The sequence below is a fragment of the Zootoca vivipara genome, chromosome 3 (assembly GCF_963506605.1).
Source record: "Zootoca vivipara chromosome 3, rZooViv1.1, whole genome shotgun sequence".
NCBI lineage: Eukaryota > Metazoa > Chordata > Lepidosauria > Squamata > Lacertidae > Zootoca > Zootoca vivipara.
Window position 1 is genome coordinate 115,860,274 of NC_083278.1, and position 15,382 is coordinate 115,875,655.

Here is a 15,382-nt window from a genome sequence, read left to right on the forward strand (position 1 = left end):
AGTGTGCTTGTGATTTTGTTATTTCATATACTGTAACCGCTTGCTGTTTTAGTTTATTCTGCAATAACGTCAACGTTTTTTAAAGTTTTCTCTGTTCCTTACCTGGTGTGTGGGCAGGGGTGCTCGAAAATGTTTTCCAGGATTTCAGGCGAGATTTCTCACCCGGCCCTTCCTGGAGGTGAGGGAGACTGAACCTTAGACCAGTTTCCAATTAAAGACCATGTCCCAAAGTGAAGGCCAAGCACCTAGAGATTGGTCTGTCTCTGTCTTGGGATTCCTGCGTTGAACGGATTTAGACTAGATGCCCCTTGGCCAACTCTGTAATTCTATGATTCTATGCATGTTGTAAGAAGAGTGTCAAAATGGTTTGAAAATGTTTCCAGCCCTAACTATCCCATTTTGCTCCACGGGGTGGTGGAGACCCTTCTTTCATGTTCTGAATCTACACCAGACCAACAGGTGTGAGGATTCTCCGGGGCTGCTCAGAGGTGGTTGAAAGGGACTCTGCATATGCTCAGGGGCACTGTTCTCCTGTCCATGCAACTGGATGTGTTCCAGAGTTGAACCCAGTCAGTGAAAACACTGCACCTACTCAATGGCACTCTGCACTTGCTCATGGCTACTGTCCTCCTGGCTTCACATATGCCCTAATAAAATCCAGCCCAGCTGTGAAAAGAGGGGCGCTCTGCACTTGCTCTGGGGTACTGTCCTCCTGGCTCCACATATACCCTAATAAAGTCCAGTCCGGCTGTGAAAAGAGGGGCGTTCTGCACGTGCTCAGGGACACTGTCCCCCATGCGTCCCCCCACCCACTTAATGATTGGAAAAGAAGCTGCGCGAGCCCTGGAGGACCCCCGCGTCCCTTCCCCACGCCTCCCTCCCGACGGCGCCAGGCCCTCCTACCCCTCCCCGCGTTCTCTTCCTCCAGCGAGGCAGGCAGGGCGCGCCCGAGGCGGAGCCGGTCCCTCCCCAAGCGGCCCGGGAGGAAGCTCATAAATAGAGCGCGGCCGGGCGGAGGAGGGCGCCTGCCGGAGCGTAGTGCAGTAGATAGAGGGGGACGTCGCCCGCTTGCGCGCCCGCCTGCCCGGGACTCGCCGGTTCGAGACCCGCCAGCCGCCCTCCTGGCATGGCTTCGCTGCTGGGTTCATACGCCTGGTCCGAGACGCTGGAGCTGCCCGACGGGGGCGCAGTATCCGCCGGCGCCGTCGGAGGGAGCCGGCCCGAGAAGGGCCCCCCCGAAAGCCGCATCCGACGCCCCATGAACGCCTTCATGGTGTGGGCCAAAGACGAGAGGAAGCGCTTGGCTGTCCAGAACCCGGATCTGCACAACGCCGAGCTGAGCAAGATGTTGGGTAAGGCGGACGCGGGAATGAGCGCGCAAGGAGTGCGGGAAAGAGCGCATCTCGCTATTCGCGTTTTGTTTTTTGAAAGTTTTTTTTAGGTTTGATTACTTTTTTAAAGTTTTAACAGTCGGTTCTATGTTTTTATTATCTCACAGTTTGCTTTGCAGACCGTCTGATTTAGCCGGCGCTCTGTGCGTAAAAAGCCTTTCTGCGCGTAAAAATCGGTTCAGGGTGCGGGGTGACTGCCCAAAGGCGCTGAGATCGCGGCCTTTAACAAGGAGGAAAGGCCTGATCCGGCTGCAGTTCAGCAGTTCCCATCAAAAACATCGATAAAAGAACCCCGGGTTTAGCTGTCGCTTTGGAGTCGATGGGGACTTTGAAGTGATGGGGTTTGGTCGGCGCGCTCAGGAGTCGCTCCGAAGCGGGTCCCTTTACAGTAGAAGTTCTTAGGTGGGAAAAATCCATCCGGATTTCCCGTCTGCTGCGGTTTGCTCAACCTATCGGATCGGGGCCTTAGTATATCGGAATCGGGAAAAGCCGGTGAAAAGGAGTCGAGTCGCTTTCTTTTTCACAAAGTTATCAGATTTCGACATCTTTTTTAAAAAAAAAAGTGAGGGGAAAGGTTTCTGAGAGCGCGAGGATGGTGGGTTGTTGTTTTTTTTTGCACGCGTCGCCCTATTTTATTTTATTTTATTGCTTAAAACTGCTTTAAAACCGTGCGAAAGTTTAAAAGATGCCTCCCTAATCCCCCTACCCCCGCCAAAATAAAATTAAAGCTAAATAAATAAATGACCGTGCCTTTTTATGATTAAAAGCTCACCTTTGCAAATAACCCGTTGGGCATAATGAGATCAGTTTTCCCGGAATAAAGCTGGGGGGAATGTCCTAAAGTTTAGGCTACTGCTAACTTGACGTGTCGCAAATGCACACAATAAATCCGGGGGGGGGGAATGTTTCTTAGCTATGTTCTGTATTGTTCTGAAAAGTGTCAGCGACCTAATATAAACAACATGGTACATATTTTAGGGGAGGTGCTTGGAAAACTTTGAAAGCTCTCTGATAGGCGTCTTTCTGTTTTCTTCCCGAAGTAGTTATTAAAGGGCAGGAGGGAAGAATAGACATACTGTATACTTTTATCTAGGAAATTAAATTGCAGCTTTATTTATTTTTAAATCAATAAATAGGGCATGTAAATTTGGTTTTAATGTTGGATACAGCACACCAAGAAGAATACTGCTGGATATTTTTTTCAAAAGGAATGAAGAATATTTAAATCACGTATAATTAAATCAAAAACAACACAACAGCTGTGATGTACTTATTCATATCTGTATAGTCATTGTCTATTAAACTCACGAGTCCCTCAGTTAAGCAGAAAGGTCTCCAAGCCACTGGCAACATATTTAAAAACATAAAGAAAGAGTAAATATTATACTATAGACGCATTTACACAGAAACAGATGCAATGATATTTTTTAAAAAAAATACACAAAGCAACAATAACAAAAAAACAAAACACATTAAGAACAAGGATCAGCAAACAGTCAATCAAAAGTTTAAGGAGAAAAGGTATTATCTCCAGGTTTTGGTTTTGGTTTTTGGTTTTTGTTTTGCCAAGGGGGTGAGCACTACATGTTAATAAATATTTATTTATCATCTTCCTAGCCATGTTCTACATAAAAAGTGCCTAAAGCAATACATTTTGCTAAAACATTTTTTAAAAAAATTAAAGTTCAACAGCAACAAGGGGGAAAAAACCACTTATAAAATCAAGATAGCACGAACATATTGAACACTTAAATCAAAGCAAATCAGCACATCCCGTATCAAGCACAAATACCAAAGGTTTGTTACACCCGCAACTCCTTGATCTGAATTCATTCTCTTTCTGGGGAGACGCAGAGAGACACTTTCCCTTTCAAAACAATAATTTTATTTACAATAAAAATTGGGATTAATTTAAAATCCGATGTGGGAAAGTGGTAATGAATAGCCAGCTCACAGTTTCCATCGCTGAATACTTTTTAATGTTTCTGCACCTCTAGAAGTAACCATTTAAGCCAGTTATCCTAAGTTTATGTGTCCGTTAGAAGCAAATTCCACTGAAAGGTGCATTAAGCATTCAGTCAGGACCAGTTTTAAATAGGGCACAAGGAACTTTTAAATATTCGCATCAGTGTTTCAGGTTTGCACTGCCTCACCCTAACCAGGCTGACTTAGAAATAAATGCCTCTGCTTTCAATTGCATTTACTTTTCCAAGTAAGCATATGTAAGGTTACAGCCACGACTTGCTCCAAGGTTGTGCAGGGGGAATCTGCAGGAATATCTGTCCTTGAAAACTTTTTCTGCCGGTGATGCTTTCCATTTGATTTCTCAAAAGCTGCAGTGTTAGTTTAAAAGGCGATGCATCGAAATTAGCAAGATGCGGCTTACTTAAAGGTCCATGAATTTAAGTGGGTCTTCTTCGACTAAAACTTACTTCAATGCAACCCACTTTCCCAAGCATGATTACAGATGAGATTTATATAAGGTTCTGCCATATTAGAGGTTCCACTTGGAACCCCTTTCCTAATAATTCCTGCCATGGGTTTTCCTTTATCACAGCTGCTACGCACTGCCTTGACATTTCCCTCAAGCTTGGGCGTCATGACCCCAAGATCTCTTTCCTGCTTAATCGCTGCCAGTTCAGTGTCATGTTTTCATTTAGGGTTTGGTTTTATTTTCGTCCACTGTGGACCACTTTCCAGCTCAGGGTGCTGAATCTCCTGAAACTCCCATTTTGCTGCCTGTTCCCCCAGTTTGGAGAGATCTTTGGGGGGCTCTTTGCGGTCTGTTTGAGGTTTCGCACTCGTGAGTCACTTGATGTTGTCTGCAGACCTGATTCCCTCGCCGTTCGACTCCTCATTCAGCACTCCCTCACACTGTGTTACGAAGGATCAAGCCCCAGTAACAATTTCTGCATCCAAAGGAAATTTCCACCAATAGGAATACCTTGGAACACTGGGAATTCTATAGTTGCTTTTTTAACAAGATCCACCCCCCCAGTCTATGCCAGGCACTCTTATGCTGGTGATAAATGATGCAAGCTGGATATCATCTACATTATACATTACTTAATTTGCAGGTTCTAGAGAAGACTAGCTGTGCGGGAGCAAAAAAGAGCAAAAGTGCTCAACAGTTAACAAGGCTTTCATTTCTCTATCACTTATCATTTCCATTGGTAGACCGCTTGCTATCTGAGATCTCTGAGTGGTTTGCAATAGATAAAATCATAGAATCATAGAGTTGGAAGAGACCACAAGGGCCATCCAGTCCAACCCCCTGCCAAGCAGGAAACACCATCAAAGCATTGACATATGGCTGTCAAGCCTCTGCTTAAAGACCTCCAAAGAAGGAGACTCCACCACACTCCTTGGTAGCAAATTCCACTGCCGAACAGCTCTTAATGTCAGGAAGTTCTTCCTAATGTTTAGGTGGAATCTTCTTTCTTGTACCGGTAGTTTGAATCCATTGCTCCATGTCCGCTTCTCTGGAGCAGCAGAAAACAACCTTTCTCCATCCTCTATATGACATCCTTTTATATATTTGAACATGGCTATCATATCACCCCTTAACCTTCTCTTCTCCAGGCTAAACCTACCCAGCTCCCTAAGCCGTTCCTCATAAGGCATCGTATCCAGGCCTTTGACCATTTTCATAAATAAATAAATAGATAAATTTTCATAGATAAATAAGTACAAACACAGTAAGCGCCATGAAATCCATATTATTATTATTTATTAAGTGTAAATAATAATAATAATAATAATAATAATAATAATAATAATAATAATAATAAATTTATTTATACCTTGCCCATCTGGCTGGGTTTCTCCAACCACTCTCGACGGCTTCCAACCAAATATTAAAAACAGTACAGCATCAAACATTAAAAACTTCCCTAAACAGGGGCGCCTTCAGTTGTCTTCTAAAAGTAAAATAGTTGCTTCTTGCCCTGACATCTGCTGGGAGGGCGTTCCACAGGGCGGGTGCCACTACCGAGAAGGCCCTCTGCCTGGTTCCCTGTAACCTCACTTCTCGCAATGAGGGAACTGCCAGAAGGCCCTCGGTGCTGGATCTCAGTGTCCGGGCTGTATGGTGGGGGTGGAGACGCTCCTTCAGGTATACAGGATCTACCAAACAAAATATATAAACAATGCCCTTGCGCAGAAAGACGGAATTAATACAAACACAAAATCAATACAAAAATCAGAGGGCCTTACAAGGCAGTGTAATGCAAAATTTCAAACAACGTAACAAGCAATATTCACACAACCTCTCAACCTCGCTCACTCTTCTTCTTCTTCTTCTTCTTTGGCGATCACTCGTAGCCGAGTAAGGTTGTCTTCAAAGGCGAGTGTGGAGGGTTGGGACTTTTGGAACACATTTCTTGAGCTGGTGGGGGATCTGTGGAGGGCGACAGAATGGCAGAAACTGGTGTGGGGTGTGAGGAATAGGACTCCCACGCTTTGTTTTTTTCCTCTCCCCTGTAACTTGATGCAGAGCAGGCAGAAGTTCAACAGGTGCACCTCTCTTCCTGCTTCCCCAAGCCCAGCAAATTCTTAGCATGTTTATCATTAATATAACTATTTATTGATCCCTTCACACAACAAACTCACCAGGGGCACACAACGCTAATGGAAAAGAAAAGAAATTAAAGCCACTTGACAGTGCTAAGTGGTTTTACCAATAATAAAACTGCACCTCTTGACATTCTGCCCGTGAATCTGCACCTTAAAATCAGGAAAGGGCGGGGGGAGGTGGCACAGGGTGGGGAAGGTGGATGGAAAGAAACAATTAAAGCTGCTCACAGACTCTGGGTTGTGCCTACCATTAGTCCTGCTCAGAGTAGACCCATTGGAATAAAGGGAGCTGAGGTTGCCATGATCTGCATTGGACGGCAGCTTGCTCTGCTATGATCCGGTGCTGCAGTCTGGGGGAGAAGAAGGATCTGGGGGGAAGTCAAGGCAGGATAGAAATGCAACAGATTCGCCAAGCTCATGCTAAACATCCTTGCTTTAAAACGAAGTGTGGTGCTGATAATGCCAAGGTCGTAGGTTTGATTCCCGTATGGGACAACTGTGTATTCCTGCACTGCAGGGGGGCCAGACTAGATGATCCTCAGGGTCCCTTCCAACTCTACAATTCTATGATCCTAACCAAACCAAGCAAAATTTGATGTTCCTCCCTCCTCCCAGCCCCTGGGAGCATCGCTCGGCATTTAAAACATCAGATTCGGATTGGTTTTGCATGTTTCGGTGGGTTGATTATCTGTCCTTAACCAAGTTGATGTGCATAGTAGGAACACAGGCAGCTCCTTTACGCAGAATCAGGCCAATGGGTCCATCTAGCTCAGTATTGTTGACACTGGCTGGCAACAGCTCTCCAGGGTCTCTCCCAGCCTTACCTGAACATACAAACTGGGGAGTGAACTGGGATCTGCCACTGAGCTGCATCTAAATTCACCTTATGCTCTTTCTGAGATGCTGCAGATTAGAGTGGCCGAAGGTGCGTAAGTTCACCAACAAAAGCTTTTGCTCCTTGCGAGGTGGAGATACCGCCCCTTGACATTTCCTTTTTCCTTCCTTGACGCAGCAAAACTCCAGGAACAAAAGTGCTCTCAACTCACAAACCAGTTGATTACATTTGCACTCGCTAATTAAATTAGCCCTGATCCGGCTATAAACACGCCGGCATTCTTATTGCCGAATTATTTCAGATTTATCTCTCCGCCTTCATCGACTTTGCCCCCTTCCGAAATTCTGGATATACTTGGGTGTCGAGAATGAGATGTTGGGCGATGGCAAAAGCGTGCTCACTCAAGAACATTTAGATGTGAAGCGGGTTTTAGAGGGTTGTCGGTTTGCTCTGAGGCTGCTGGCACACTTGGCAACCATGGCAAGTGGAAGTGGAGTACCCTCGGTGAAGTCCATTGAGTTCAATAGGTCTACTCTGAGTACAGCTAGCGCTGGACATCACCCTATAAAGCCTCAAAGTCGCATTTGCCAGGGGTGTGCAAAGAATCGCCTCTCCCCATATGAACTGACCCAGACCCTGTGATCATTCCCTGAGGGCCTTCTTTGTGTGCCCTCTCCATGAAAGGTCCGGGGGGGGGGCAGCAACACATGAGCAGCACTCAAAGGCTTTGATCAGGTGCCACGCAATACCCGTTCCATATTTGTAAGAACTTGATTGTTCAGTGTGGCAGCACCGGCACTTTGGAACTCCTTGCCACTTGAGATCAAGCAGGTGCCTTTGCTTTTCTCTTTTCGGCACCTGCTAAAAACCATTCTTGTTTAGACAAGCCGGTCCGGATGCTTAGAAAGTTGAGGTGATTTCCAGCTGTTTTGATTTTTGTGTGTTTTTTAAAGTATGGCTGTGAATTTTTCTCGCTTTTATTATTTCATCTTTTCATAAACTGCTTTGAGGTTTTTTTTAAACAACCGAGCGGTGTATAAAATGTATGAAATAAATGAATAGGTTGCACCAAACGAGCTGAATCGTTATTATTATTAATTAATTTGCGCAGAACAGACAATGTTAAATGCGTAGCGTTGGTGGTGTAACATAAGCCGAAACTTTAAAATGATCGCAGTCCTCTGTCCCGAGCAGCCTACATTCTCAACGCCAACATTCTGACTATAACAGGCACATAGAGAAGAGGACTGGAAAGGGAGTTGATGTTAACAGGGGGTGACTGTGAGCCGGTGGGCCGAGTCCAGCTCATTGCAATGCATGCTTTGCTTAATTTTCTCTTTGTGCCAGCCTTAAAGGGGTTTCCCCTCCTCCTTGCTCTCTTCGCAGGCAAATCCTGGAAGGCTCTAACCCTCTCCCAGAAGCGGCCGTACGTGGAAGAGGCCGAGAGGCTGCGGGTGCAGCACATGCAAGACTACCCCAACTACAAATACCGGCCACGGAGGAAGAAGCAGATCAAGCGGATCTGCAAGCGAGTGGATCCGGGTTTCCTGCTGGGGCACCTCTCCAGGGACCAGGACTCTGCTGCGCCAGAGAAGCGAAGGTGTGGCAGGGCGGCTGGAGAAAAAGACGGGCATGCCGACTACTCTCCCGGTCCGGTGTTTCCCAGCCTCGGCAGATACCGGGAGGTTCAGAACAGCGGCGCTGGTACCCCCATGGACACTTACCCCTACGGCCTGCCCACCCCTCCAGAGATGTCCCCCTTGGATGTGATAGACCCTGAGCAGAGCTTCTTCTCCTCCCCCTGCTCCGAAGACCCTTGCCACTCCAATCTGCCCGGGGCCCCCTACTCTCTGGAGTACGCCAGCGGCTCCCTGCAGTGCGGCCGCCCTCTGGGCCACATGCCCATCTCTCAAGCCACCCACCCCGCTTCTTCCGCTTGCTCGGCTCCCCCCTCGTGCAACTACTACCCTCCTCCATCTTTCCACCCGGCCATGCAGCCCCACGGCCTCCACCCCCACCTGGGCCAGCTGTCGCCTCCCCCCGAGCACCAGAACTTCGAGAGCCTGGAGCAACTGAGCCAAGCGGAGCTGTTGGAGGAGATGGACCGCAATGAGTTTGACCAGTACCTGAATGCCCCTGGACATGCGGAGCCCGGTGGGCTGGTCGTCAACGGGCACATCCAGGTGTCTCAGGCACCGGGCGGCTCCCATTCCTCCGAGACCAGCCTCATTTCCGTCCTTGCCGATGCCACAGCCACTTATTACAACAGCTACAGCGTTTCTTAGGCGTGTGGGGAGAAATTGGCTCCGCAGGCTGACCGAGGACAGGCTTTGCCGGACGATAAAAACCTGTGGGTCACCTTTGGCCTCTCTCTGCCCTTTCTCCTCAGGGTTTCTCTCTCCCCCCCCCTTCCCCGCAGCCGTCTGATCTGAAATCACCTTGGACGTTGCCTGCTCGGCTTCAAGACTCTGTCGAGTGCACCTAAATATTATGAGCATCTTAACTTCAGAAAGGCCTTTTGAAAGTTGGAAAGTTTCAGTTGGAAAGGCCCTTTCGGTTCCACTTCAAAGGGTCGTGGGAACCTTTTGATTGACCGCCCGAGCGTCTTAATCTGGAAACATTCCTGTCCCTCTCATTGGATCGAAGTGTCTGCATTTCCCCCTATTGGGACGATATTAAATATGTCATTCTAAAGCAGGCATCCCCAAACTGCGGCCCTCCAGATGTTTTGGCCTACAACTCCCAGGACCCCAAGTTACAGGACCAGTGGTTGGGGAAGATGCGAATTGTAGTCCAAAACATCTGGAGGGCCTAAGTTTGGGTGTGCCTGCTCTAAATCGACACAGGGAATACTCGTCAATTAAAATGTTTTTCACCTTGCCCCCAGTCAAATGTAAGTAATCCCCAACTGGTTGCTGGTTACTCTGCTCCTCCACTCCGGTGTAGCATTTTAATTCTTCCTTCCTCTCTCTCTCCTTCAGTTTAGGGGAAACTGAACACCGCCCCTTGAATACCATTGGAACGGCGGTGGGGGGGGGTTGAGTGTGTTCTGTGTTGGAGTTTGAATGCAGTAAAAATATATATAGGTAAAACACTACACGGGGACATATGAGCAGTGTTTCACCAATATAGCAGCAGAAAGCATTTAAAAATTAAGTGATAAGATAGACAAGGCAATGATGTGTTATGAACGTAAAACATAGAACGTCAGGTGTCCCTCTGAGTCATCAAAACCATTCCTTGATGATCCCTTGACATTAAAAACCATGCGTGTAGATCAGGCATCCCCAAACTTCGGCCCTCCAGATGTTTTGGACTACAATTCCCATCATCCCTGACCACTGGTCCTGCTAGCTAGGGATCATGGGAGTTGTAGGCCAAAACATCTGGAGGGCCGCAGTTTGGGGGTGCCTGGTGTAGATCCTCTCCAGGTCTTCGTCATAGAGTCTATGCTCAGCTTTCTGTCCTTTCCTTCCTTTTTGTGGGGCTGCCGTGGGATAGTTTCTCAGGTTGAAGCCAGAAATAGCCCGTCAGAAGGGTTGAAAGGGATGGGGCATCCCCGGTACACCAGGACATTTCCTTCCCCCCCCCCCACCTACCGCCAACTACAAAACTTCTTTTAAAAATGATGTTAGTAGGACGAATATTCACCCTTTGGAACCGATACCTCTCTCGTCCACTCCATAAAATCTGACCATCAGTCTTGCAATAACTCCTTTGTAGAAATGGACTTATTTGAAAGGCTGATTTAGCACCTATATTTTCAAACTTGGGAGCATAGTTCATGTAGAAAGCAGTGAGGGTTTTGTTGTTGTTGTTTTAGGTGGGAAAAACCCTGGGAGAACGTGCATGCTTGAGTGATAAGTCATAAGGATTGCTGATCCCCAGAGAGGCCTTACAGTACCAGGAAGAGAAGGGATACCTGAGGACACCTCAATGATTTCTTAAAAAAATAAAATGCAATATTGCCACCAAGTCTCAACATGTGCCCTGCATCTTGGGAAACACAGAAATCCCTTAAGTGTGCCTTGTGAAAGGCAACCTTTGCATCATGGTTGTTTTTTTTCCAGAGCAAGGGTGAAGTTGGTTGACTTCCAGGGGTGTCAGCCTTCTATGCACACATCTGCAAAATGACTAAGCTGCACAGGGAGAATTTCACTTAGAATCATAGAATCATAGAGTTGGAAGAGACCACGAGGGCCATCCAGTCCAACCCCCTGCCAAGCAGGAAACGCCATCAAAGCATTCTTGACAGATGCCTGTCAAGCCTCTGCTTAAAGACCTCCAAAGAAGGAGACTCCACCACACTCCTTGGTAGCAAAATTCCACTGCCGAACAGCTCTTGCTGTCAGGAAGTTCTTCCTAATGTTTAGGTGGAATCTTCATTCTTGTAGTTTGAATCCATTGCTCCGTGTCCGCTTCTCTGGAGCAGCAGAAAACAACCTTTCTCCCTCCTCCATATGACATCCTTTCATATATTTGAACATGGCTATCATATCACCCCTTAACCTTCTCTTCTCCAGGCTAAACATACCCAGCTCCCTAAGCTGTTCCTCAGAAGGCATCGTTTCCAGGCCTTTGACCATTTTGGTTGCCCTCTTCTGGACACGTTCCAGCTTGTCAGTATCCTTCTTGAACTGTGGTGCCCAGAACTGGACACAGTTCTCCAGGTGACGTCTGACCAGAGCAGAATACAGTGGTACTTTTACTTCCCTAGATCTAGATGCTATACTCCTGTTGATGCAGCCCAGAATTGCATTGGCTTTTTTAGCTGCTGCATCACACTGCTGACTCATGTCAAGTCTGTGGTCTACCAAGACTCCTAGATCCTTTTTCTTCTGACGCTTCGTGCAGGATCCTTCCCTGGCGAAAGGGTCCAACTCAGGTCTTCTCCATAACGAGAAAGCAAAGAGAGGGAGAGAGCCCAGCTTCCTGTTCTCACGGTGGACAACATGAAACCTACAAGCAGATTTTGAGCATAATACCACTCTCCTCACCGAGTAGCCGTGGTTATTCTTTGACTCCAGTGCCAGGCATTCAGGGATACACTGCCTCTTAACCTGGAGGTTCTGTTTAGATAATCAAGCCTTTGAGACGTCTGTGAATCTGCCCTATGCCCCTTCTCAGGTTCTTCGAGTCACTGGCAATGGTGGCGACTCAAGCAGTGAATGCTCAATGTTTTCTGTGCCTCGTGCAGAGAAGCATTTTATTTTGCTTGGCGACCCCCAGATCTCATCTGGGAGAAGGAGGGGAAAGAAGCAAATTTCTCCCTCTACCCCAGATTTCTTCTCGCCATGCATACAGAAAGTACCGAATTAGGGTATTTTCAAGGGGGACTAGTGCTTCAGAGCAGACTGTTTGCTAGTCAAGGTGAAGTTTGGATGTTCTCTGAGAGCCCTGAGAGAAGTGACCTGGCGGCCATCCAACTCTCTCCCCCCCCCCCCCCGCCCCCCAAGACAGGTAGCTGCCCTACGATGGCAACAGAGAAAGTGGACACCCCCAGAGAGAAAACCCTCTCTCTCGTAACACCAGAACTCGTGGACAGCCAATGCAGCTGAATGTTGGAAAGGTTCAGGCCAGATAAAAGGAAGCATTTCTTCAAGGAATGCCATAGATAACCTGTGGAACTCCCTGCCACAAGAGGCAGCCATGGCCACCAACTTGGATGGCTTTAGAAGAGGATTAGACAAATTCATGGAGGAGGAGAGGGCTACTAGCCATGGCTACTAGCCAGGATGTCTATGCTCTGCTTCCACAGCTGGAGGCAGCAATGCTTCTGAATCCCAGTTGCTGGAAACTACAGGAGGAGGAAGGGCTCTTGGTGCTCAGGTCCTGCTTGCAGGTTTCCAACATGCATCTGACTGGCCCCTGCGGAGTAGACGGGCCACTGTTCTGACTCAGCCAGCTCTTCTAATGTTCTTAACTGGCCTTCCCTAGAAGCTCCATCTTCCAAGCCAGCTCATTCCATCACTTGAGAGCCAGTGTGGTGTAGTGGTTAAGAGCGGTAGACTCGTAATCTGGGGAGCTGTGTTCGCGTCTCCACTCCTCCACATGCAGCTGCTGGGTGACCTTGGGCTAGTCTCACTTCTCTGAAGTCTCTCAGCCTCACTCACCTCACAGAGTGTTTGTTGTGGGGGAGGAAGGGAAAGGAGAATGTTAGCCGCTTTGAGACTCCTTCGGGGAGTGATAAAGCGGGATATCAAATCCAAACTCTAAATGCAGGCTTCCTCAAACTCGGCCCTCCAGATGATTTGAGACTACAGTTCCCATCATCCCTGGCCACTGGTCCTGCTAGCTAGGGATCATGGGAATTGTAGGCCAAAAACACCTGGAGGGCCGAGGTTGAGGAAGCCTGACTTAATGACTCTCTTGGCAGCGACGTTTTTGCCCAAACCTTTTATTCCAAATGTAACTTTGAGGGGGGGGGCTTTTCCCCCCACCCACCACAGCTCCTGTGCTTTGTGCCTCTGGAACATCCTTTTTCAGTATGGAGAGGAGCTGTTGTCTCATCTCCTCCTGTATCATTTTTTTTTTGTCCTGGTCAGCAATCATTAAATTAGATGGTAGGGTGACAAGCGAACCACTCCCTGATCTGCCACTCTGGGCCATTTCCACACCTGGTGAAACGGCTCTTTGTAGGCCCAGCGTGGCAGGTCAGGTCTGGGTGTGGCTTGTCATTTCCAGGCACTCCTCCAGCTTCACGTTGCTTTGCACAACATGCCGAGATGCCGCGCTCTCGGTGTGGCAAGAAAACGAGAGAGGTTTCCATGTCCCGGCCATCTGCAGCAGACATTGTGTTGCAAGTCGAACCACCCCATGCTTCTCTGAATCTAAACCGTGGTTTCCCAAACTTGGGCCTCCAGCTGTTGTTGGGCTACAACTCCCATCATCCCTAGCTAGCAGGACCCAGTGGTCAGGGATGATGGGAATTGTAGTCCAAAAACAAAAGGAGGCCCAAGTTTGGGAAACCTAGCAGGGCTCTTTCTTAAGGCTACAAACCGGTGCTTCTAGGAAAGGGGGATAAATTTGAGTTTGTTTTCATTTTAATGAGAAACTACCCCATTTGCTCTTGAACCAATATGTAAACTGAGCCGTGTTCGTCCTTCGAAATGTGCAAGAGTTTGAATTTTGCAGTGCCCACCCCTCAACCAAACAGTCTGTGCACTGTTGCATATGTTAGAGAAAGTGCACACAAAACGCGTATCTCAGCAAAAAACAACAACAACATACAGAAACACATTTTATCAGGGGAAACAGCTTGCCAAAATGTGTACGTCGGTCAAAAACTGGATGCAAAATTGTGTTCCTTCAGAGGAATTGGCACTGAAGTGGGGATGAAATTTCATGGGGAATAATAATTTCAAAGATGCAAATTGCTGCCAATAGAAAAATGAGAAAGTGGAAAGATCCCTCCAGGCCTGCCTTGCACGTTTCATTTTGCGGTGCACATGTGCGTTGCGCACTGAAAATGTGTGTCTTTTAAATTGGAACTTAAGGGGGGAAATGCGTGAAACAGGAATTCTGTTTCCTTGGGCAGAGACTGCAGGCAGATTCTCATCCTGTGTCTCTAACAAGGACATCTCCCATGTAAGCAGCTATAGGCTGGCAGCCTCTGTGATCCAGCCTCTCCAAAGATTTTGCCATTTTGCAAGACGAGACGTTTTTGCCCTTGTTTCTTCCCGCGATCCGGAGACTGCTCCCACACTGTTGCAACCCCACTGACGTGAGTGGGAATACGATGGGGCCGTAAATCGTTTGCTCTATCTTTAAAACTCACCGCCCAAGTAAATGTGTGTCGCGGGTGCGGTTTCACGAGCCGCTTGCTCCAGCAGACTAAAAATCAGGGCGCCTTGCAGAAATAGTGTGGCAGTTATGCAGGCTGACGCTGCCAGTTGAAAAGTTCAGACGTTTCAGATGTTTTGTGATTCATTTCAGAGGCTGGCTATCGGAGAGCATATTCTCAGAGATGTGATTCATTCGTGTGCTCCAGGGCTGAGTCTTGGCTTTAACTAGATCCCCTGACTGTGCGAAATTAATTAATTTAACAGCCTATTCTGCACACACACACACACACACACACACACACACACACACACACACAATTAATCTTCTGCGTTTCACATCCCAACGTCTTCATCGTCACTGGCACAAAGTCCCTGCAAAGCTTTGTTGGAAAGGATTTCACAACCTCACAACGCTCTGGTGTTTTTGTCAAACTATCACTGAAGGAAGCCGCTTTTAATGTGTTAACCGTCCCCTTTTCCAGCATCAGTATATCTCTGCCTGAAATGACATTGTACATACCGGTATCTGTGTCACAGCATCTCCCCCTTGTCTAGCGCATTCCTGGGACGTTCTTGTATCGATGTAAATTGACTAGTTCCTGCTCCCTCCTTTGTTAATCAGTTATTTAATAGAGTTATTCTTATTGTAATGATTAGTTGGCAGGTTTTATATCATTCTTGTTTTTGTTTTTTCTAATAATGTCCCTGAAGTATGTGATTTAATATACAAATAATACTTCTATATATATATAATAAATATATATATAAATAAATGAATTAAACACCAATGTTTAAGC

At 47.2% G+C, this 15,382-nt stretch overlaps 1 protein-coding gene across 1 annotated transcript; it reads left to right on the forward strand.

Moving 5' to 3' along the window:
• Positions 1-987: 987 nt before the first annotated feature.
• SOX7 (SRY-box transcription factor 7) lies at positions 988-14,892 on the forward strand. The gene is made up of 2 exons (XM_035110869.2): positions 988-1,352; positions 8,188-14,892. The coding sequence occupies exons 1-2, from the start codon at positions 1,127-1,129 to the stop codon at positions 9,084-9,086; spliced, it is 1,125 nt and encodes a 374-aa protein (XP_034966760.1). The 5' UTR covers positions 988-1,126; the 3' UTR covers positions 9,087-14,892.
• Positions 14,893-15,382: the final 490 nt, after the last annotated feature.

Excerpts from the sequence above, each read along its gene's own strand:
- SOX7 (XM_035110869.2), top strand. The coding sequence starts at position 1,127 with ATGGCTTCGCTGCTGGGTTCATACGCCTGGTCCGAGACGCTGGAGCTG. Across the intron at positions 1,353-8,187 it reads CGAGCTGAGCAAGATGTTGG|GCAAATCCTGGAAGGCTCTA; the intron begins GTAAGGCGGACG and ends CTCTCTTCGCAG.